At 40.8% G+C, this 21,808-nt stretch overlaps 1 protein-coding gene and 2 long non-coding RNA genes across 6 annotated transcripts in view; 2 read left to right on the forward strand and 1 right to left on the reverse strand.

Annotated features, from left to right (window-relative positions):
- The first annotated feature begins 310 nt into the window (after positions 1-310).
- On the forward strand, positions 311-18,029 carry LOC121088645. Of its 3 annotated transcripts, XR_005828002.1 has the most exons (4): positions 311-5,099; positions 5,382-5,499; positions 10,166-10,345; positions 16,129-18,029. It is a non-coding gene; the product is annotated as an uncharacterized LOC121088645 (long non-coding RNA). The 3 variants fall into 3 exon arrangements; XR_005828001.1 differs by having other exon boundaries at positions 313-5,499; XR_005828003.1 differs by lacking the exons at positions 311-5,099; positions 5,382-5,499 and adding an exon at positions 6,228-9,914.
- Positions 11,682-21,808, reverse strand: part of PPM1H (protein phosphatase, Mg2+/Mn2+ dependent 1H) — a 143,636-nt gene continuing 133,509 nt past the window's right edge. The window contains exon 10 of one of the 2 annotated variants that reach the window (XM_040595044.1): positions 11,682-14,659. In XM_040595044.1, coding sequence (XP_040450978.1) covers positions 14,638-14,659 — 22 coding nt within the window. In that variant the 3' untranslated portion in view covers positions 11,682-14,637. Of the gene's footprint in view, positions 14,660-17,884; positions 20,150-21,808 lie in introns of those variants that run through there. The other variant, XM_040595042.1, reaches the window with a different exon arrangement.
- Positions 20,085-21,626, forward strand: LOC121088646. The gene is made up of 2 exons (XR_005828004.1): positions 20,085-20,195; positions 21,282-21,626. It is a non-coding gene; the product is annotated as an uncharacterized LOC121088646 (long non-coding RNA).

Below are 21,808 nucleotides of genomic sequence, written 5' to 3' on the forward strand. Positions count from 1 at the left end.
TGAAAACATTAGAAGCATTCTTAATTCAACAGTGTATATTCCATGTAATTCTGTTTTGGCTATAGAAAGTAACTGGGGAATTGCTGGACCCACTGCTGGTATGGTCAGTATCCCTTTCAAGTAACGCAGATCATATGCTCCATTTACAGAAGCATCTGAGCTGCTGCTACAGCAAAAAACTTATCACTTAACCTGGGCCATCAGATCAGTCTACATTATGGTCTGCTGCTCACCAAAAAAAAAAAAAAAAAAAAAAAAAAAAATCAGAAAAGCTGTGATAAAGGCTAATTTCCTTAGATTCCTTATTCCTTTTTACATGGATGATACAGTTATTTATAAGCATCTGTGTTTGTGCCAACAGTTTTTTCTCTTAAGCTAGTGCTGAGAAACTGCTTTTCCTCTCCAAGGACACTCCTCTGTGGGCTACTGCAGCATAACCAGCTAAACTTCATCTGCCTTGTTCAACGCTTGAAAGGAGCCATTTACAGAATTTTCCAGGAAACACAGGCTGAGATTTTTCAGCTGCCCCAGGTGGACTTGGGGAACTAGTGACAGAACTAGGACTCAAACACAACGGTACGCAGGTGGGTCTGGTGGTTTGGAAGGAGCCTGAAGCTATTCTGAAGAATGACTAACCTTTTCTATTGAACCTGTAAGCACTTTTTTGAGGAGTCTGCAGCCACCTGCTGCGGTACTGTCACCTAAACCACAGCCTGGTGCAATTGCTGCACTGTTAGGCAGTGCTCTGAAACAATCCTGATATTGAACCTGACCCGGAACATGGTTTCTCGTTTGTAGTTGGGGGGCGTTGCTGTGTGATACAAGTTGTTTAGCTGCCTTTGTATTTCTAGGAAGTGCCTGGGAAGCCGTAGTTGTCTTAAAACCTACAGGAAAAAGATAAAGGAGCAAACAGACTGTCTCGCTGTCATACCTGAGGTTATCAGAAATGCCTGTGCTTGTTAACCACAAAAACAAGGAACTGCTTGAAAAGCAAGACATGTGATTATGTTTTCTCCCCCTCTCACCTCCCTCTTTTTATCCAATGTAACCTGAGTTTGGCGGGCTGCTGGATGGGTTGGAAATCCTTGCATTTAGGTTGATACTTGGATACTGGAAAGAAATTAGAGTTCTTACACTGTTTGACTTGATAGTGAATGAATACTGCGTCATGTAAGAACATGCTATTTCATATCAAGAAGCATGTAAATAAGTCAGTCTTTAATGCAGAAATGTAAGATGAAAAGTATGATCATTTTTTCCAGCAATATTTCCACTTCTTTATTGAGTGTCCCTTTTGGCTGTTTTTTTTTTTCTTTTCGTATTTACAAAGTAACTTCCATTCTCCTTCAAGTGACTTTGCAGTTTGAAAAAAGGACGGATCTTTACACGTATGTGGAAAATAATTTTCTTAAAATGAACACATCTATTCAGGCACTTTTTTACAACTTTGCCTGAAAGATATTATTTTCCTTTTTTATTATTATTATTTTGACCATTCCCAAGTGACCTTTTTCATTAGCTTTTTCGAAAAATGCACTGTACTAGAGAGAATCCTAGGACTGTGACTGAAATCAGACCAGTTTCAAACGTAAACTAATGACCTCATTTGTCTTGCATAAAATACATGTTTTTTATTTTTGTTGGAACAGTATTACCTTACTATGTAATGAATGTAAAATATATCTCCTGATTCCATGTTCCTATAACTTAACCCTTTCTTCGTTTTCTGAGTTTGGTTAACTTCTTCGTGTCAGGACTACTTCAATTTCTCACAAAGCTTTTGTTTATTTCAGGTGACTTCTTTATTTATCAACATGATATTCAATTTATAGTGACTAGACTTTTGCTCTTCTCCATTTCAAGTGATGCTGGTTAGAATCTTTTCTCCCTGCACTGGCCCACAACTCTAATAAATACACAGAGAAGTGTGTTGCAGGAATGGATTCTAGTAGAACACATTTCTAAATTTTCTTCCAGTTAATGCTAACACCAGTGCATTTCTTCTCTACATTAGGTTTATTTCGCCATCAAAGAAAGCAGGTTTAATTAGTTGCACTTGAGCTCTGATTATCAAGTTGACTACTACTTAATTATTGTCCTACTGGTGCTTGAAATTCCGGCAGTAAGCTTAGTATTTGATGAGAAATACTAAACTGTAAGCTCTTACACACACATTTTGAAATAGTTTACGTACTTGCCATTTCCCAAGCTCTCTCACCTCATCTAACCAGTTCATGTAGATGTGAGGGTGGATAATTCCAGTTAAACGTTGCTATTTCCTTCTCTATAAGCAGAGATCTATTCTAAGAGAAACTCTAGCTACAGCTTGTGACAACAACACAGGTTTAGATAGAGTCTTGAAGACAACAGCAAGATGGAAGTGAAGGAGAAGATAAGATGGGTGACTTTTTGTAGGTATTTACCAAAAGAGAACACTTGGGGAAAAAAGGCAAGCAAATAGTGCAAGTGACCTTTTGAATAACTGATGTACAATTCAGATTTACAAGACTGGCTAGCGAAGGAAAAATAAAGTTGCAGATCAAGTTTCATTAACTGAAGGAGCGAAAAGGGAGAAAGGAGAAAACAGAGTAGCAGACGAGCAGCAAAGAGAAGGCAGGATCAGCAAAAAAGAGGAAAAAATTGTGAAGGTAGTATCTGGTGCTCAAGGAACAGTGAACATGATAAATGGACTGTGAAAAAGAACAGGTGACAGAATGGTCTGCAGACAGAAGAAAGAAAACATGGGGAAGCTAAGGAAGATGTGGTTAGCATTAGAAAGAGGACCTGCCTGTAACTGGTACTCCCTTCTGAAGAAAAACGGGTAGGCTGACATGTGAATGGATCCAGAAGTACGTTTGCTAAGATAAAAATTACAGATTTAGATCTGAAAACTATAATGATCCAGTGAACAGAAATGTACAGATTTCCTAGAAACTTCAGTGGAATTTTCCCATTTCCTGAAGAAGGAAGGGCAAAGGTGTGATGATCAACAGATGACTCAAGAATTGGTGCTGAGATTGATGGATTACTGAGAACAGTACAGAAAGAGAACATTTCGTAATGGGTGTGCTAGTATTATGGATACTTTCTGAGATTCAATTTAGACCCATGCAGGGGGCAATTAAGATGTATTTTATACAGCCCATGCCTACATGAACAGAAAGAAGGAGGAAGGGCGCAGGATATGAAGGCTCATCACAAAGCATGGCATGGAGAAAGACAGACATAGTGCTGGTAGAGTAACAATCAGCCTAGACAAACTTCTGGGATCAGGAAACAAAACCAGAAGACAATTTTTAAGAAAGCACTTTGTAAACTCATGAGAGGGTTTATGCGAGACACTTGCAAAAGCAGGCAGGAATAAAATCTATGTTTTCAAGATCCCCTTCCTATTGTATGCTCTTAAACATCTGTCTAGATGGTCTCTGACTTTCTCTTGATCCTGTCTTAAGACAGCTTCTTTTTGTTAACCATGTTTTGTAGTGTCAAGCCGCTGTTACACATGGCAGCCGAGCAGTTTTTAAGCATTTCAGCTTTCCCCATGCCTCTTGAAACAGAGAGGTAAAACAAATCATAATCACGTGCTCTTTTGTTGTTCTTTCTTTCTCAAAGCTCGTTCTGCTTTATAGGGTAATTCCACTTGCTTTTTTTACCAATTACTCTGCTATGGCTGAACACTTTTCACCTGACTTTCTAAGAAAACGAGGTTTACGTGATTGTGCATCTGCTAGTCTTTCCTTATGACCCCTGAATCCATTGGCCTATTTTGTCCAAATTTGACCAACAGGATGAAAAATCAGAAAGACTAAGTTTCTGAAAAAATGATGCCTTTATCTAGACAGCTGGATAAAGGAGAGACCCTGACAGTGGCAAGGCTGTAAGAGCTCACTCTTACCAGTTACCTTGAAATCCACATGAGAAGTCATCCTACAGGCACAAATCCAGAGGAAACCAGGCTTGACCAGGTGGTGGCATTAGTAGGACTTTAGCCTGGGAGAAATGCCTGGCTTAACCGTTGCTGTAATGCTAGTGTAGACATCGTGCAGTGGTGGGACATCTAATGAAAATGGCTAGCATAAATGAAGTCTTTGTGACTGGGCTTTTGAGTGTCTGTTACCTTCTTCGGCTGTTCTACGGTTTCTGTCCCTGTTGTCCCCCTGATTCTGGTGGTTTTCATCTCCTGGTTTAAAAAATGTTGCCACTATAACAACACTCTTTCTTTTATGTTCTTCTGTCTCCTGGCAAATGGTGGTTTCACTGTTCTGTAGTTTGCAGATTTAGTTGGTCTGACAGGGGAGAAAACATGATGAAGACACAAAAAACAATGTAAGAAAAACATGTGAAACTAAATTGCTATGATATCTCATTGCTAAACTAATGGGATGCATACATGAATCATTCTCCATCCCAGTTGTAAAGGACTACTGCTCATCCCCACCTAAGAAGGTATCTGCAGAAAGCATGCTAAAAACGAGCCTAGGGTTTCTCAGCAACAGTGAATGATCAACATGTATCCAAACAGTATTTAAAAACAGTATGTCAAAATTCTGCCGTTAGCAGAAATGAGAAGATGGTGAGAACAAGAATGGTGGTTCTTTCATGAAGCGTAATTTTTAGGAACATCAGGTAATTATGTTGAAGTTACGGCTTTGGGAATGTTATTCTTCTGAGTAATTTCTTGAAAACCTGTGTGTCTACCTTTGCCTGTCAATACAGATGATGGAAGGTGGCCTAATGCTAGCCACCAGAAATGACTGTGAATGCAATGATGGATAACGATGTTACAGGTGGAGCATGTTTCCATTACAGACTGAAATTCAAGTTAAATAGCTCTGACTATATTTACCACTGATGATAATGAGCAATTAGTTCTTTTCCATAGGAAGGACACTGAAAGCAGAAAATACAGTATTCAGCATTTTTCTGTTACACGGATGCATTCCACATAAACGATCTATTTCCTTCTTCCCATCTAAAAGACTGCTTTTATGCATAACTCACACATATATTCTGTAACACTTTTATACCTGTAGGTAATAGCTATAATCCAGCAGAGAGCTCTTTGCACATGAAGTGGAGTCAGCACCTTCATCCTAAAGGTAAACAAGATTGATCATACGTATTTGATCTCACAAACCCTCACTTTGATAAGCCCCAGCCAGTTGTGTACTGCTTTCCATCTGTTGCAACATGATGCATTTGCACACTAGCAACTGATGACATATAAACACTCTCTCCAGCAAAACTCCCAGTGACCCCTCCTCTCACAGATCTATTGACAGCATCACTCAATGTTGAACAAAATTCCCAGTGACTCGGTGATGCATTCTGTGAAGCAAAATTCAGCTTTGCAAATGATTTTCTTTATCGTGGTCCTACAGCTTCAAGATTCAGCGTGGAGGCTTTCTTTTACCTCTGCACACCGAATCAGGCTGGGTAGGTTATTGGAACCGATCCTTTCTCCAGGAGAATTGAAGCACCGTTAAATCTTCTGCAAAGGTAAAAAACAAAACCCACCCCTATCTTAATTCAGTTCCATAAGCTTCATTCTAGCAATTTTCCTAGCATTGAAATGAATATGAGCACAGCGTTCATTTCAGCTGCGGGAGTTAGCTCTAGAGCTTCGTATGCAGAGCAGCGTATCTCCAGTCTGCGGCAACAGGCAGATTTGTTTTGAGTTTGTGTTCCTCTCCTGCCTGTGCCGTGTCCCCTGTGGTGGCATTTGCCTGCGCATCTGCCCGTGCCACCACAGCGGTGGGTGGGCTTGTGCCACGTCTCGTGTTCCCGCAGCGGTGGGTGTCCCTGAGTGCGCACTGACCTTACTCCAAATGCTTCCTCGTGCCTGCAATCCTTGCTGCCTCGGTGAATGCAGTACTTTAGGCTTGTGATTTTAACTCTCACATCGTTTTATGAGTTTCTGTGATGTGATATTTTGCTGTAAGATCTGTAGCATTTTGACTAGAGGATTGCGGAGGGGTGCTCACAAAGCCAGTTCTATTTCTGCTGTCCGCTCCTCGGGAAGAACTGGACTTTTCCTGGTCACACCACGTAATTTGATAGGACCAGGGGTAACGGTTTTAAACTAAAAGAGGGTAGATGTAGATAAGTTGTCAGGAAGACATTATTGACTGCGAGGCTGGTGAGGCACTGGAACAGGTTTCCCAGAGAAGCTGTGGCTGCCCCGTCCCTGGAAGTGTTCAAGGCCAGGCTGGATGGGGTTGTGAGCAGCCTGGTCTAGTGGAAGGTGTCCCTGCCCATGGCAGGGGGGCTGGAACTAGTTGGTTGTTAATGTCCCTCCCAGCCCAAACTATTCTATGATTCTATGATAATTTGAGTCCAGCAAACCCCCAAGCAGTGTCCTTTCTTAAGCCATGGGTATATTAAGAGACTTGCAACACCATGTTTTGTTGTGGTTTATATGCAACTGTCTAGAAGTGGCTTTATTTGCAGCCTTAGGCTGATTTCCTTCTAGTGTTTTCCAAGAGAAGTCTGCTTCTGGTCTTTGTTGTTGGGAGCCCGCACACCATAAGCAGGACTGGGAGGGTTGTGGATTGATCCAGAGCTGGGAAGGTCAAGCAACACCAGAGGAAGGGGTGGTCTCTTGCCTTGTTTGAATGGTAAATGTGCTGGCACTTCAGCATATTGTCTGCAGATTCCTCTTGCACCTTTCGTGCAAATGGTTATTAGAAGTTCAAAGAAAAGGAGCAGGAAGATGTGTAAAGGATCACCTCAGCAGGCTCATCAGTTATTAGAATTTTTTCAAAGATTTGGTCATCTCAAATGGTTTCTCTGGCTCTTGCTAAAGCAAGAATATTGTGAACATAGTAACTGAAGCTGGTTTGGGTTTTTGGTGGGTTTTTTTGTGTTTTTTTTTTTTCTTTTAATAGAAGCCAAATGGGATTCTATATATTCTGGTCCTGAACTGCATGTGCCTCAGCAGTAAAGTCACAGCACAGTTTAGAGCCTGAGATGCCATTTAAGCCATCCTTAGGAATATTAAACGTGAGCTCTGAGATGAACAGTATTCCAGGATATCATGTGGAATATAGCCCGTAAAAGAGAATGACTTTTAAGTTGTTGTTTCTGTGATGATAAATGAAAAATACTTGTGCTTTTAAACTAACCTGTAAGTCTCATGTACATCTATGTGTGCCATAGTGTCAAGTGTTAGAATGAAGTCAGTGGTAAATTAAGGCATTTAAAAAAAAAAAAAAGTGATCCATTTGCTAAAAAGCAGTCATTCCATTAGAAGTGTTTGTGACATCTATGCTGTTGAAGATGCTTATCTGTCATTTTCCAGAATTAGATCTGAAGCCATCCAGAATGGGCTTCTTTAAGTGGGAAGAAATACCTAGTGTTATTTTGGGAGGAACAAAGATTTGTTAGTAGGCAGGTCAGTACTCTGAAGATTTTTTTACTTAGGAGACTGTTGTCATGGGTTAAAGGTGTGTAGAAACATTCTAGTGTGCTATTCACCTTATTAATTTTTTTGCCCATAAATTTGAATTTAAGCAAAGTAATACTGCATATAATTTATTGAATTCTCCTGCTGTCTCTATAGTGTGCTATAGGGAACAACGTAAGATTGATGGCAACATAGGATGATGGCAAGATGATGTACAGGCTGACATATAGCTTTCTGTATTTTTCAGGCCCGTAACGTGGGCTTCAGCTTTGTTTTATTTGTGTGGGGCTTTGGGGTTGTTTTTATAGTTACCATCAGTCCCTCAAAACTTTTAGTGAGATAGATTGCTGTTTATGCATTTTCTCCTTTACGCTCTTGACAACATGTATGAGATTTTGTGGGGACTTTTCTACATATTTCATAATCTATTCTATTGTCTCAGTCTTTTTATTTTTTAAAATAACTGTTATTATTTCATATTTCAGAGGGTTGAAATATTGTTTTCTGCTTTTTTCCCCTGTTGTACGGAGATTAAGTGGACTACTTTAGTTTCAGGTCAGATAGCATTTCATCAGGATAGCAAAATGACTGTAAGCATTCATCCCCCCTGGATGCAATCCTAGCCTGCAGCATGTCTGTCTCCCACCTTGAAAAGTGGCAAGACAATTACTGAGATCCTTGTAGATGGGCTTCAAAGCTGGGCATAATCCAGCAGTGAATGAAATGCAGAACCATCCAAATCAGTGACATTTAACCCAACCATACATCAGTCCAGGTGGCAAGATAAATTGGCACTCGACTGCTCCCAGCCCGTTTTCCTGGTTACTGCTCTAAATACAAGGAAGAGTTTTGGCACCTCCTGTGTGATTTCTGCACATGTGTATACGCTTGTGCAGACACACTTTTTTCTGTATTCAAATTTTCTGGTGTAGGTAAACTATTACAGCATCTGTATGTCATTTCACGCTCCTCTTAAAAACAATTACTCTTTGAGAGAGAGAGCAAGAGCGCTCACCTTTCCCTTTGCTTTTCATCCTTTCTCCTCTTATTTGTGTGAAGAAATTGCATCACTCTGTTGTGACATTTCAGTAGTGGATGCTACACTCATTTTAACCAAAAGCATATACTTCTAAAATAAAACCTAGATCTATTTACTTGTCAACGCTCTATAACTTCCATAAAGAGGAGCGAATGATAAAGTAAAATACGTGTTTAGGTGTTTCTGAAATCTACCTTTAAAAAAGAGCAAGAGACAGCAATCCCTTATGCCAACCTCTTTTATATCTTCCAAAGTTATTCTCATTTACTGTAATGCTTAACAATTCCATTTCACAGTGTGCTTTAGATTCCCAACAACAGAAAAAAAAATACTTAAGAAAAAACAACTTGCAAATCCAAGACCAGGCGTCTGTTTGTGTGCAGTTCTAAAAGAAGCCTTACCATTTCTTAACTAATGAGGATCTTTTCCATGTGGAATGAATTCTTAGTACTTAGCAGCATTAGTAATGCTTAAAAAAAAAAAAAAGTATTTAAAATAGTTCAGTTGCCAACTGCCTTTGACTGTCTCAATAAGACACTGAAACAGACCTTCTGCTCTAAATTAATAAGGCCAATCACAGCCACACAAAGCCCAGAATGACCGATCATTCTTCTGGTGTCCTCGCTATCTTTACTGAGGTCAGATAAATCACTTTCAAGCTGTTAAATCAATGATCATAAATTAGGGCTCTGTTTTTACAGCGCCTTGTGGGAAATTCTCATGGTTAAATTAATCTAACAGCTGCAGCAAAGAGCACCTCCCACAAGATCATGTCAAAAGTTCTCCCCCCCCTCCTTTTTTTAAAGGGGAAAAAGGACTGAATTATTTGTTTTTACCTAGCGCACAAAATGGAACCCCTCCGTCTATACCTGCTAATTCATGTTTCAATTGTACCCAGCTGTTTAAATTGCACTGTGCAGAGATTGCCTTGATCCCCAGGTGCTGGTACTCCATCTGTGCTGCTCTGAGAGACTATTTACAGCAGAGGTTAGGCCAGCGATTGCTGGGATGGAAAACTCATTTCTCAGCCTGGCTTTTATTTACACTCTTATTAAAGATCCTTTCACTCATGTTGGAATGGCAGCTAGTGGCTGCAGTGAGCATTTGGCATGGAGCCAAGCAGCAAAATTACCATGTCGATGAAAGATAGCCTGCTTCCATTTTAACCTTTCACTGTTCCCCCTTTCCATCTACATTTGCATGAAGAAGGATGATCATTGAAAGAGATAGGGGGACAAAGGGATGAGAGAATCCTTGTCAGCTGAGCTTTACAAGGTATAAACCAATGGTTTGTGACCAATTTGGAAAACTCTTTACTGCCTTATTAACTTTCTACTCCTTTCCCTTAATTGCCATTACAGTTTATTTTCACAAGAAGCAACAGAGCTGCTCATGCTCTGCTCACGTCCTTCCCCCGTTGCTTCCCTGTGCCTTGTGAACGTGACCCTGGGATATGTCTGCAACGTTGAGGTTTGTACTTCATCCCCGATGCAGGTCACACAGAGCCCCAGCAACACCCTCAAAGCATTTTTTTCCTTTACATATATGCCTCTTAGAAATGAATCCCCTTCCTGGTAGCAAGTGGCTTGTTGCACATAGCATCTTATGTTATGGGGGAGGGCAAGGGAGAGTATGAACAGTTGCTGGGTGAGGCTGTTATGCAATCATCATGTTATGGCTCTAGATGCATCAAAAAAAAAAAATCATAACTGTTTCTCCAGAAACCTCAGGATTACTTTAGGAGTAACTCGGGATTGGTGAAAAGCAACAAACTCTACCTCAGCTGTTGTGAGACAACAACTAGCATCGCTGAGTGCCAACTACAGCCCAGCACCACAAGGAGGAGACCCCAGAACCTCAAGCCCCGCTTCCAAACTCCATTTGTGAGGCAGACCATGACCGTAAGTCCAGCAGCAGTGCAGGCTCTTGACTGCTAGCAAAGCCACGCTTTTCTTTCTCTTTGCCTCCTTCCAGGGCAGACAAAGAGAGGAGTCCCTCCCTTTTCTGTTTTCCTAACTGGAAGAGCAGTGACTCTGCGAGGTTTATAAGAGCTGGTGTTCTCGCTCCTGAGCCTTGTTTTGGGTAGTGTGCAAATACCAGTTTTCTCAAGAAAAAAAAAAAAAAAAAAAAAAAAAAAAAGGGCTGTATTGAAGGATTTAACCATCTATGTAGATGTTTGTGTCCTACCATTGTTTAGCCACTGCTTACCCTTGCAGGTCCCTAGGAAGTGTAGTCTCCGCTATCACGGGGATGCCGGCTGCTGCTGGCCGGGCAGGTGGCTTCACAGGCCCATCTGATGGCCACAGGATGGTGCAGCACCAGGACCTGTGGATGCAGGAGGCTTTCAGTGCAGAGGTAGCTGCTGAATCCTCCAAAGGATGAACAAAATTGTGTTATTCCCAGTTCAATTTTTAGAACACAGTTTTGTTTCTGTTGAGGATGAGACACCTTGAGAAAGGGGTGTCTTGCCATTTCTTCCCCACTAATCCTCCTAAAAGGTGGAGGGTTTGTTAACAGAAGTGCAGATCTGTACTTAACTGTATTCTGGGTAACTGACAGCTAAAATACGTGTATTTACAGACCACTGTTTGCTTTCAGCTCCTGGAACAGTCACAAACAGATCACATCTTTCAACATCTTAGTTGCTACTCAGAGTTCCTTGCCAATTTTTTCCTATATACATACTTCATATATAAAGTTATAAATTCAATTTAATTATTCTACAAAAGCTTATTTATTAGAACTTGGTCTCTGCCTGGACGTTGCCTTTCCCATTTCATAACTGACTGTGTACCTGAGTCCCGTGCTGCCTGCTTTCCTAGGGAAGACAGCACCAGGGAAATCTTGCAGGAGAGGTAGTAGAGAAGCACTACTGGGCAATTTTATATAACCATAATTATTTTTTTTTACTCCTTTCTTCTTTTTTTTTTTTTTTTTGGTGCTAAACAGACCTTCGCTAAAACACCATTCTTAGAAAAATGTAACCACAGCAAAATTTACTGTCTGAGCATTGTGTTTCATATTTTTCCCATTCATAAAATACTTGTAAGTCTGGACATGAGACTTAGTTTGAAGAGTGTGTTTTGATTCTTGTCTGGCTGATTTAAACTGCTTCTATGCTGGTGCTCAAGTAGAGAAAGGTAAGAATGATGTTCCAGCTCTTCTAACATATTCTGAATTCCCAGATGTAAAATTCAATTGCATGAATGCTGGTGAAAAACAAGCACTAAGAGGGGGTGCAAAGACCAGCAGAGTAAATTTATTTTTTTAAATTGGGAGCAAAGTGAATGCAATCCTCAGAAAATGCAGCATAAGAAGTTTGTATTAGGAGCTTGTTCGTGGAGTACCTTGATCTCAGCTAGATGAGATGCAGTTGACATTTGGCTGACAAAGCTCTAGGGAAAGCTGGAGGATGGTAAGAAATGAGACATTTGGTGCAATTAGCTGCGGTGCCAACCCAGGAACAAAAGTAAACAGGCATAACGCGGGGACGACAGGATCTTTCAGAATCAATGTCTAAACTGCTTGCAGATGTAGCAGTTCCCCACTCTTTGTACATTCTTTGACAATACCGTATTTGAGTAACTGATTTGTCTGCTTCTAGATCCTGGAGAACTGCAAGTGGATTTGGCTTCTTCTTGTCTCCCCTTCCCCATCCCAGTACGTGCTGTGACACTGCACTGTACGGTGGAACAGCTGCCTCAACCCGCATCTGCCAAGGTGCCCCAGCTGCAAAGGGCTGCAGGATTAAAAATTAAACCAATACACATTTAAGAGATCTGGATGGGCAGAGTCAGTCTAAATTTCTGAAGAGACTGAAATGACTGCTAGTGTGTCAGCTGCTTTTACATCCCTGAGCTTTATTGAGTATTATACTGCGCAGAGAAATGTTCTCTGTTTAGGAACAATTTGTGCTACTTGATGAGGGTGGCTGCCTAGTCATTTGTCTTCAACAGTTACTCTCATGGGAAAAACAGTATCTTTTCTTGTAATTTTACTCATGGATATCTTGCCGAATTTCCATAATCTGAAGTCTTTACCTTCCTAAAGCAAAAATAGCAAACTTGCAGGTTTTTTGGCTTATTCCCTCCAAAGTTATAGCAATAATTACAGAAATAAGCAACAACTGTCACATCAGAAGCTAAATGCTACATCTTGGCTTGTGTGATAACCTTTGGATCTCCCAGCCAGCTCTTAATTTGGCAAGGAAAAGTAGTTGCCCCAGGGAATAACTGGGCCAAAGAACTGGGGTAACGACAGCTCAGAAAGTTGAATCCTCTAAAATCAACTTAAACCCCTTAAAGTGTCCCCTTTCAAATAGGAAAACTAACATATTACACGCATGCAAGTTCTCATTTTGAGGTAATGAGCAATGTTAGGTTAACAAAGAACTCATTTCCCTTTCCAGGGGGCTTCCCTTTGGCTACCAGCAATCCCTGCGCTGCTGGTGATGCTGTCAGTGTCCTCTTCACCCACAGCAGGTGGTGGGGGGGAGGTGGATGGCCAAGGACTTGGTGGCACATCTCAAACAGCAGTTAACTTCTACAAAATGCTTTAAATCAGAGAGGAGCGCAGTAAGGAGAAGGAAAGAAAACTGCTACCCACAGCATAACTGAACCAGAAAGGTGCTCTGTCTGAGTAGAGCCTGTTGGGAAAGGCCTTGATTTACCACAGACAAGAAGAAAACCCAACCAACAGATTGGTAAATCCAAGGATCACTTGAAGCTCAGGGATGATGTGATGCCAGACCTTTACAGATGGTTGTAGTGCCATCTTTAAAGAACACCACCATAAGCAGTAGAAGGCAATCCCTTAATCCCTTAAGGGAATAAATGCTCAGGGGTAAAGGTCAGGGATGTTTTGACTCTTTAAAGCCTGAGAAACTATGTGCTAATACACCAAAGAAAAATAATGTAATTCTAACCTTAGGTGGCCTCAAATTGATGAAGGTTCAGAGATCTCATCTGTCTATGCATCTAAATAATCAGTCTTAAATTAGCTGCAGTAAAGATCTAATTATTTTTTCTACTGCAGCTTCCTCCCTCTCCTCTTACTATTTTGTGGCAGAGTGCTGTAGGCTATTTCTGCAGCTTCAAATTTATGATTAATTTTTCTTAAATTATTGAGTCTCCAAATCATATGTTCTTTATCTACCTGTAGACGCATTTTGTCTACCTTGCTAATACTTCTTTTTATTAAACTTGTCCTCAAAGCACTGTGTCTCCTGAAATCATTTTATGTCCTTTAAACGTTATGTCATCCTTTGTTTTCCAAAGTAGAGGACTTTCAAAAAGCCTTCATCCTTCCCTCTAACAAGAACAGGATGTGCAGTAACTTTGGTTTATATAAGCCTTCCTGGAAAGTGTGCAAGAAACTCTGGAATCCATAAAAGCTGCAGTGTAATAGCATGAAGAAGTAAACTTTTTGTGAAGGTACACTGCTCTATGAGGATACATTAAGAAGATGAAACTTCAGTCCTCAGTTTTATGGAAACTGTACAAAATACAATAAATTACTGGGATTGTTCCCTTATGTCGCTTTAGTTAACTCCGTATATGCAGTGGAATACCATGAATGTATTTTTTGGCTAAGCACTGATGTATTGCCTACAGGAATTCTAGCAACTGATGTCCAAATTTGAAGAGTTCTATCTATTACCTAAAAAGCCATGAAAACAACAAGCCTTACCTGATCTACAAGCTTATAGAATTTAGGGCATCAGAGATGCGAAAGCAACAGGATGACGTGGAGCAAGCTCCTTTAGGTTCTCTTGACACGCAACAGTTCCCTGTCACTGCATGCTACCAACACTTCTTTAGTCAGCTGACACCATCAAGCCAGGAAAAGCTGTGCTGAAGTTTTATTTGCACAGCAATTTTAAACGTGACAAAGCAGTCGGACTGCAGTAATAAACTGTAGGACTTAAGGGGAGAGTGAGAAGCAGCAGAGTGAAAGCAACACATGCAACAGGCATAGAGACCATTTAGAAAACTGGGGTAATACTACAAAAAATGTTTTCACTGCTCTTCTACCAAGTATGAGGTGAAATAGGAATCAGGAGAACTGCTTGTGCTACAATGCAATATTTCAAAGACATAAACAGTAGATACATACCCAGCTCTCATTCTCTTGCTGGCACCTCTGATGGGCGTTGTTGGTGGCTCTGTGCTGGTACCATGCAAATAGGCCCGTGTTAGTTCCTGCATCTGCGGTACCTTCAAAAACATCTTTGGTTACTAAATAACCAGGACAGCTTGCTTCAGTGGAATCTATGAATTCACCCTCGGTTTGACTCTAACATAAAGTTAGAGCAGAATTTGAGACAGTGATTCCTGAGGAACTGGGGATGAGGGAAAAACTTACGTTGTCATTTTAAAAAATTACACCCAGTGTCTCATGCCACAGAGTGTTGATAGCTGATCACTTTGCATAGCTCTTCATTGAGGCAGAACGTGGCAACTGGCAGTCTGAGCAATGAATCATAATCTGATGGCAGCACACAACTCTCACAGTTATCCTACAACTGAACCCTTCCAGATCAACCCATACACCAATGCACCTCATAGAGATTTACTTCATTAAATCCAGAGTGAGACTTTTTGTCGGTGAATCATTCATTCCCTTGTAAAGCAGAGCATGCTACTTGTCCACATTGCCCGATTCATAATACACACAAAAAAGACTTAGGCATTCTTCAAGACAAAGGCAGAATAATAATGATTATAGATATAAATGGATATATATAATATATAATTTAAAATTTTATTTTAAAACTTTGCGCATACACTTCTTTAGCATCCTCCTCTTTTGTTCATTGCACTGAAAAGTTTCAAAAACCACAAAATATATCCCTTTACTAAACATTTTTTGTTCTTAGGTTACAAAAAGATTAACATTTCACAGTCACAAAGCAGAAGTACATTGGTCCAAAACCTCTTCCTCCAGCAGTCCTCCATTTCTTCAGGACTATGAAACCTAGACAGTTGTATAGATCTCAAAACAACATGACTTGTCCAATGAAGGAAAAGAAAAAGGTGGCAGTTATTAAAAAAAAAAAGTCCCAAACCAAAATAAGACACCTATGAAAGAACACCATCAGCAATGGTTAAAAAAGAGAGAGAGAAAAAGAAAAGAAGAGTGAGAATGGAGGTGGACAAGGGCATCCTCCTTCAAGTACGTCACAGGTAGAAATACAGCAGCACAGTTACAGCATCGTTTGGTCACTCTCTCTATAGTAGCCACATCACCGTATCTTCATCTAAGACACATGGAGGAAAACTATTTACACACCAAAAATATTGGGGAGGAACAACAACTCCACAAAGTTTGCAATTCATGTTCGATACAAAAACTTTGCAAGTATTTGTACATAAAATGTAAAGTAAAAGCAAAACACCGAGGACAGGAAGAAACACAGCAGATCTGCTTGGAGTGTGTAGTGTTCTTTAAAAACCTAGCAAAAGTTCAAAGCCAAAATCTGCCCAAACATCAAGCGCAATTCTTCAAAAATATCCCGGAGGCGCAGAGTTGACTGTACCTCGCAGATGTCTCTTGTCATATTTTAACATGGAATTAACTTTTAACATGGAAATCCAAAACTAACAGCAGACTGACCACCCTCCCTTTAGCTTGTTAGCCCTGATGTTTTTTTACAAATTTTTAAAATAGTTTTTTTTCTTCCCAGCACAAGACCACTGAACACCAACCCTCTCAGACAACAAGCTTTTGTGTTCATGAAGGAAGCGTCATTGCCTTAATGTACTAAATGATGGTTGTCTGCCTCACCTAAGGTGTAAATTAAATTTCTAACTACTTTCTTCATCAAATTGAACAAAGATTTAAGCTGCAGTGCAAAAGAAAATGTTCAACATGGCTGTACTACCTTCTGCAACACTATTCACAAGAGAATGGCAGAAGCTTCTTGGGTTTGAGTTTCTAGAAATTGGACTGGACTAGGCACCAGAAGACAGCGTTACGTTGCACTGTCAGCTAACCTGAACTACGTGGCCTACTACGTCCTTCCCTTGCTGTTGTCCAAGGAAGGACAAGGACTTGCCTGACTTTCTAAACAGTGCCTATGTGCAGGCAAGGACATGGCACTCTGCAATAGCTGTACAAATACACAAGTAACTCCGGACTGAGGTTCCTTGCTGCTAAGGTTTGAACAGTTTCAGATACTACGGGAACTTCACATGCAAAAAAACCCAGCGCTGCCGGCATCAGGCAGTAACCAAGATGACATGCCAAGGGTCTAAAATTTGGACTTGGTGCCTAACTTGCTCCAATTGGAGGAGCTGAGCTGCCTTCTCCTAACTCAGGAGCTTCGCTGAGCCCTAGAGCAGCTGCAAGTCTGACCATGGCAATATCCATCCTGTGTCTATCTGAAAAGTGGTACTGTGCACCTTGGATCCTCCCTGCCATCAGTGGTTAGTAATGCTGTGACTCCCAAAACAATTCAGCCTATACAGGGAATTGGAAATGCTTTTAATTATTCTCACGTAACACCTCCCCAACAAATGACTCCCGCCTCCTATTTATATGAGGCTTGGGTGTGTATATGTATTTATACCGTACCTTGAAGCAGAGCACAGACCACAGTGCAAGCACAGAAGCAGCTCCTACTGAAAGCAGATAGAAGTGAAAGCCCAAGTACTAATGCAGTGTATCAAAGACGCACCAGAGCTGCTCTACAGAGGCAAACATGTAAATGTATAACAGATACTTTGTAAAAAAGCAAACCAAAAAGCATCAGAGCATAGTTTCATTCACATACATCTGAGTAGGAAACTTTTTATTACTCTTTTAAGTTCTCAGAATTTATTATTTTATGGTAATCGATATTGATAACTGATACTGTACTTCTGCCCTTTCCAGGAGAGTGGCTGACAGCTAACACAACTCAACCTGGGCTCAGCTGCTGCAGAAAAGCAGGATGGCTGATGGCAATACCTCAGATCAACAACACTCACAGTGGAGGCTGATTCACAAAGTCATACCAGTGCCCGTGAGATTCTGCTCTGAGAAGTCACCACCCAGTTTGCTCCCACCAAAATCACACGCTCCACTAACCTATCTCTCCTGTGGTACCTTTAAAAACACCCCTGGAATGAGAAGGTGCACCTTCCATTGCCTGAAAACGTCACTTTTAAATTTCAGCTAATGCTACACTGGAAATTTATTTCCACCGCATTGTACTCAGTGGTTTTATAATGATTGGTATGTGTGTTGACACCATGTTACCAAATAATGAAGACTAACAATGCATGAGCACTGAAATACTTGACTCGGGCTCGAGGCTGATACCAGCAAGCAGCAGCTTCTTTGCTGTTCAGACAACTCCACTGAATTGCCAGCATTAGTTTCTTTGCAAAAGAGGATCTGAATTGCTAGAGGACTACGCAACTGCATTTGCGAAGAGACAACAGGAGTTACACAGAGCATGAAAAGCATGTTTACAAGTTTATTAGGCCAAAAAAAGAAGTGCAAGAGAAGATCTCTTGCTTAAACTTTAAAACATATGAGGGGCCATGGAAAGATATCCTAGACACCAAACCTCTCTCTTCACCAGAAAAAGAGGTAAAGGGGGGGGAAAAAAAAAGGAAAGAATAGATAAACCATGACAACACCCAATCAGATATGCCACTGATTTATGCTGAAGCTCTAGAATATAAAACATCCATGTTCTGCACAGCTTTATCACATGCAGGCACTGGGAATGCATGGACTGTTTTCAGGCTAAAATCATGCAGTTAGCTGCATGTTTGAGCCATTTCACACTCTGCATTGCCTGCTCTCAACCTGAAACTCCTACTGGCTCTAGAGATTTAGATAAAGGGTAATTTAAATCCACCAAGACTGTTGGATATGTACTTCCAGACGCAATCAAATAAAGCATCTGGGCAGCTACACTGCACACGCGCTGCGTGGTGTTTACATAGCACACTATAAATTACAAAACTGGCAAGCTCTAGGCCATGCCTGTTCAGGACAAAGTCTGCAAAGGGCACAGCATCCTCCTCCTCCTCCTCCTTTGAAAAGGACACAACATTTGTGAGCTGCCTAGTCAGTGCCTTACAATTATGTCAGCTCCTTTGGCTGTCTTTTGGCTATCCGAGAAGTACAGACCAGATGAGCAGCTCTCCAAAAGAATGTGGTCTGGGGGCAAATTAGGTTGAACTTGGCTCCCCAGCCAATATACCTGCCTATATTTTGTTTTTTCCTTCAGCTCCCACCAACGAAGTAAGAGAGCTGACTGCTTGCAGAGCAGGCAGCCAGGTTAAGCTCAGATTTGCTCACTCGTTTCCCTCTAGGACTATTGCTTTCACTTTGATAATGTTTTACTCAGATTTTCTTCACTTAAATTTATTCATCACTGCTAAGAAAAAAGCTGCTGAAGCTAGCCAAGGGCTTCTATATATCACAGTGATCTTTTGATCCTTGACTACAGTCCTCAATACCAAGAGGACAGAAAGTTACAAGCTGTCACGTTCTGATCACCAAGTCAAGCAGACAGAGGTATACTGAATAATAAGTGAGGCAGGAAGGAGTGAAACTTCTTTTAAATAGATCACTATCTGTGTAACCAAATCGTTAATGAGAACAATACCACCGCTTCAAGTAGGAAGCCAACTAAAAATACACTCAGGAGCGCAAAGAAATTTACTGAACCCCAACTGATGCAAAAGCTGTATGGTCAGGGATCTTTTCAACAGGATAAAGCAGGCAGAACCGTTCCATGAATGCAAATCTCTGATCCCAAAGAAACCACATCACATAAAAGTGACTTTGCGTGCTCTGTATAATCATGGCATACACACAACATGGAATCTTGACAAATAACTCCTCACACCAGAATAAACCTTGCCACACAGGACTATGGCCTATTCCTCCTGGACAATTTTGCAGGCGGCTGTTTTAGCTGCAGTAAACAAGCATAGTCACACTGAAAACAATTTCAGTTTTCCTACTAAAATACAGCAGTATAGTTACTGAAGAAGAGACAGGAGAGGAAAATGGGGGTTTGAAGGGTTACACAAGTTTGAAGTTGTCTATAGGTAAGTCATGAATGCAACTTTTTGAAAGAAGAAAAATCTTGAGTCTCATATATGTATATATAGGTATTTTTAAATAAGATGTGACCCAAGTCACTTTCTGAATATTTGGGGGTAGATTTCAGGAGCCTCCTTGGCTTCTGATACCCACTTCTACGTTCACAACTGAAATGGCTCTTCCAAGCTACATGGTAAACTGAGAAACAAAATTAATTCCCCACCTGGAGGGATTACAGAATCTATAATATGCTAGCAGCATTTAAATCCCATTCTTGTTAAGCACCAAAACCATTTCTATAGGGAAATTGTAATCTTAAGGGTTATCTTTAATCATATACAGTATATGTGCAGAGCCCTACCTTTCGGGCAGAAAAATACCCCTCCAGCATTAGTTTGGAATAATTACATCAATTGGAAGTGTCCTGGTCAGATTACCAAAAACATACTGTCTCTTATAGGCCCTTCCCCAGAAGATCCCCAGCCTATAACCACTCTTGATGCTACTTTCATGACTGTTTGTTCCCGTGTATTAAAGGGATAACGTAGACAGAGATGTCATCTCCAGAGCCCAGCCTGTCATTGGATATTCGCCAGCCCCGGTCCTTCAGCACTCCCCTGGCTCGCATCACCAGGTCCTGCGCCGCCAGCGTGTACCTGTGGAAAAGGCAGAATACAGCCAGGGAGTGCTCATCTTTGTGAGGTAAGTGGGTTTTCACAGCCTGCCAGATGTACTACTGTGAGCTACTAGGACAAGCCTCCCAATGTTTTAGAAGCAGGCAGGAGAAACACAAACCATGGCACACTCACAAAGCAAGCCCTTCCCATTCAGTGATGGCTCCTGCATTGGAATCTAAAGGCATTTGACAGGCACCAATCGATCAAAAAGTCACTGGTCATTTTGGGTGCCTGGCTCCACCAGTTTTCAGAAAAATATTAAACACGCTTGCTGTAACAAATTGGCTTTCTACAAGCAGTCTGAAAAGCCGAGGACCCCAAATAACACTACTTGCTGTTGAAAACTACACTCTTATTCACTGACACATCTGAAGGTAAACATTGCTTGGCTATTTCAGAGACAAACTACAACAAAGTAATTTGAAAACAAGTATTAGAGCACTAAAAGTAAAATCCAAATTACGCTTTTAACCAAGTAGACCAATTTCTCTGTTTTCCTTGACCGTGGGAATGATTGTAACATCTCTTTTATTCTGAAACTGGAAGAGGAAATTTAAGAGTTAATACAGCCAAATTAACAGAGTCCTACAGTTCTTTCACATTTATGAATTAAATGAAAACAATTTCATAATATTTATTCAATGAGAACTGCATCAATGTAAGTTGTCAAGTGCTTAAGTTAGTGAAATACCAGCTTTTACATTGTTTCACAACTCCCAGCCCGTGCTGGGCTGAGTGGCATCTGAATTATAGGAGTTCTTTTCTGTCCTGAAAAAAACAACAGATGCTGCTTGGGTGCAGAAGGGTTTCAGAGTCCAAAAGGTGGTGCATAGGCACTGCTCCATCATGTGCTCCCTTATCGTTTTATCTGCTATTACTAGATAAACACATCTGTGTACTCACTTAGAAGTTTCCTCTGAAAGAAACCTCATTATGGGCCAACAGCTATCGTCACAGGTTTCTTCTTCAGCAGTGCAACACCTGGCTGAGATGTTTTGCATTTGGTTGGGTGGAGGCAAACTTTTCTATGATTTAATAATTAATCAAATAGACTGACAAGAAAAAAACCCAACCCAGTTCAATATCGTGTCTGCCTGTGTTTTATTTAAAGTGTATCAACCTCCAAGATGATGCAGGGCTCTACAAAGACAAACACACAAGCTACCAGAAGCAAAGCGCACCTCTGCAGTTTGCAGAAACAAGGAAGGACAAGAAGGGTTTGCGTTTCAAGACCCCCTGTTCTAGGAGGATCCTTGGCCAGAAATGATCTGCCCAGATCCCATATGAGGAACAGAAAAGAACAGTATCTCCATTGATCAGAAGTGGGGGTGGGGAGGGAAGCATATTGAGTATCCAGGACTGATGTAACCCCAGAAGTTTTCACGACAGAATGCATTATTAAATGGTAATTTCTATCAGTAGAGACTTAATTCACTCTCTGAGGATAAAAGAAGGAGAAAAAAAACCACATTATGTTCTGTTTCTACAATTTTTGTTCCTTAAACTCAAATGACTTCTTTGAACCAGGAACAGATTTATTTGCTCTGCTAGAAAGACTCCTTCAATCTAAATGAACGAATATTTGACTACCAAATAGTTGGATGGGTTAAATCCAGGTAGTGTTGTACAGAAGCAAGG

Source organism: Falco naumanni, chromosome 5, assembly GCF_017639655.2.
Source record: "Falco naumanni isolate bFalNau1 chromosome 5, bFalNau1.pat, whole genome shotgun sequence".
Lineage (NCBI taxonomy): Eukaryota > Metazoa > Chordata > Aves > Falconiformes > Falconidae > Falco > Falco naumanni.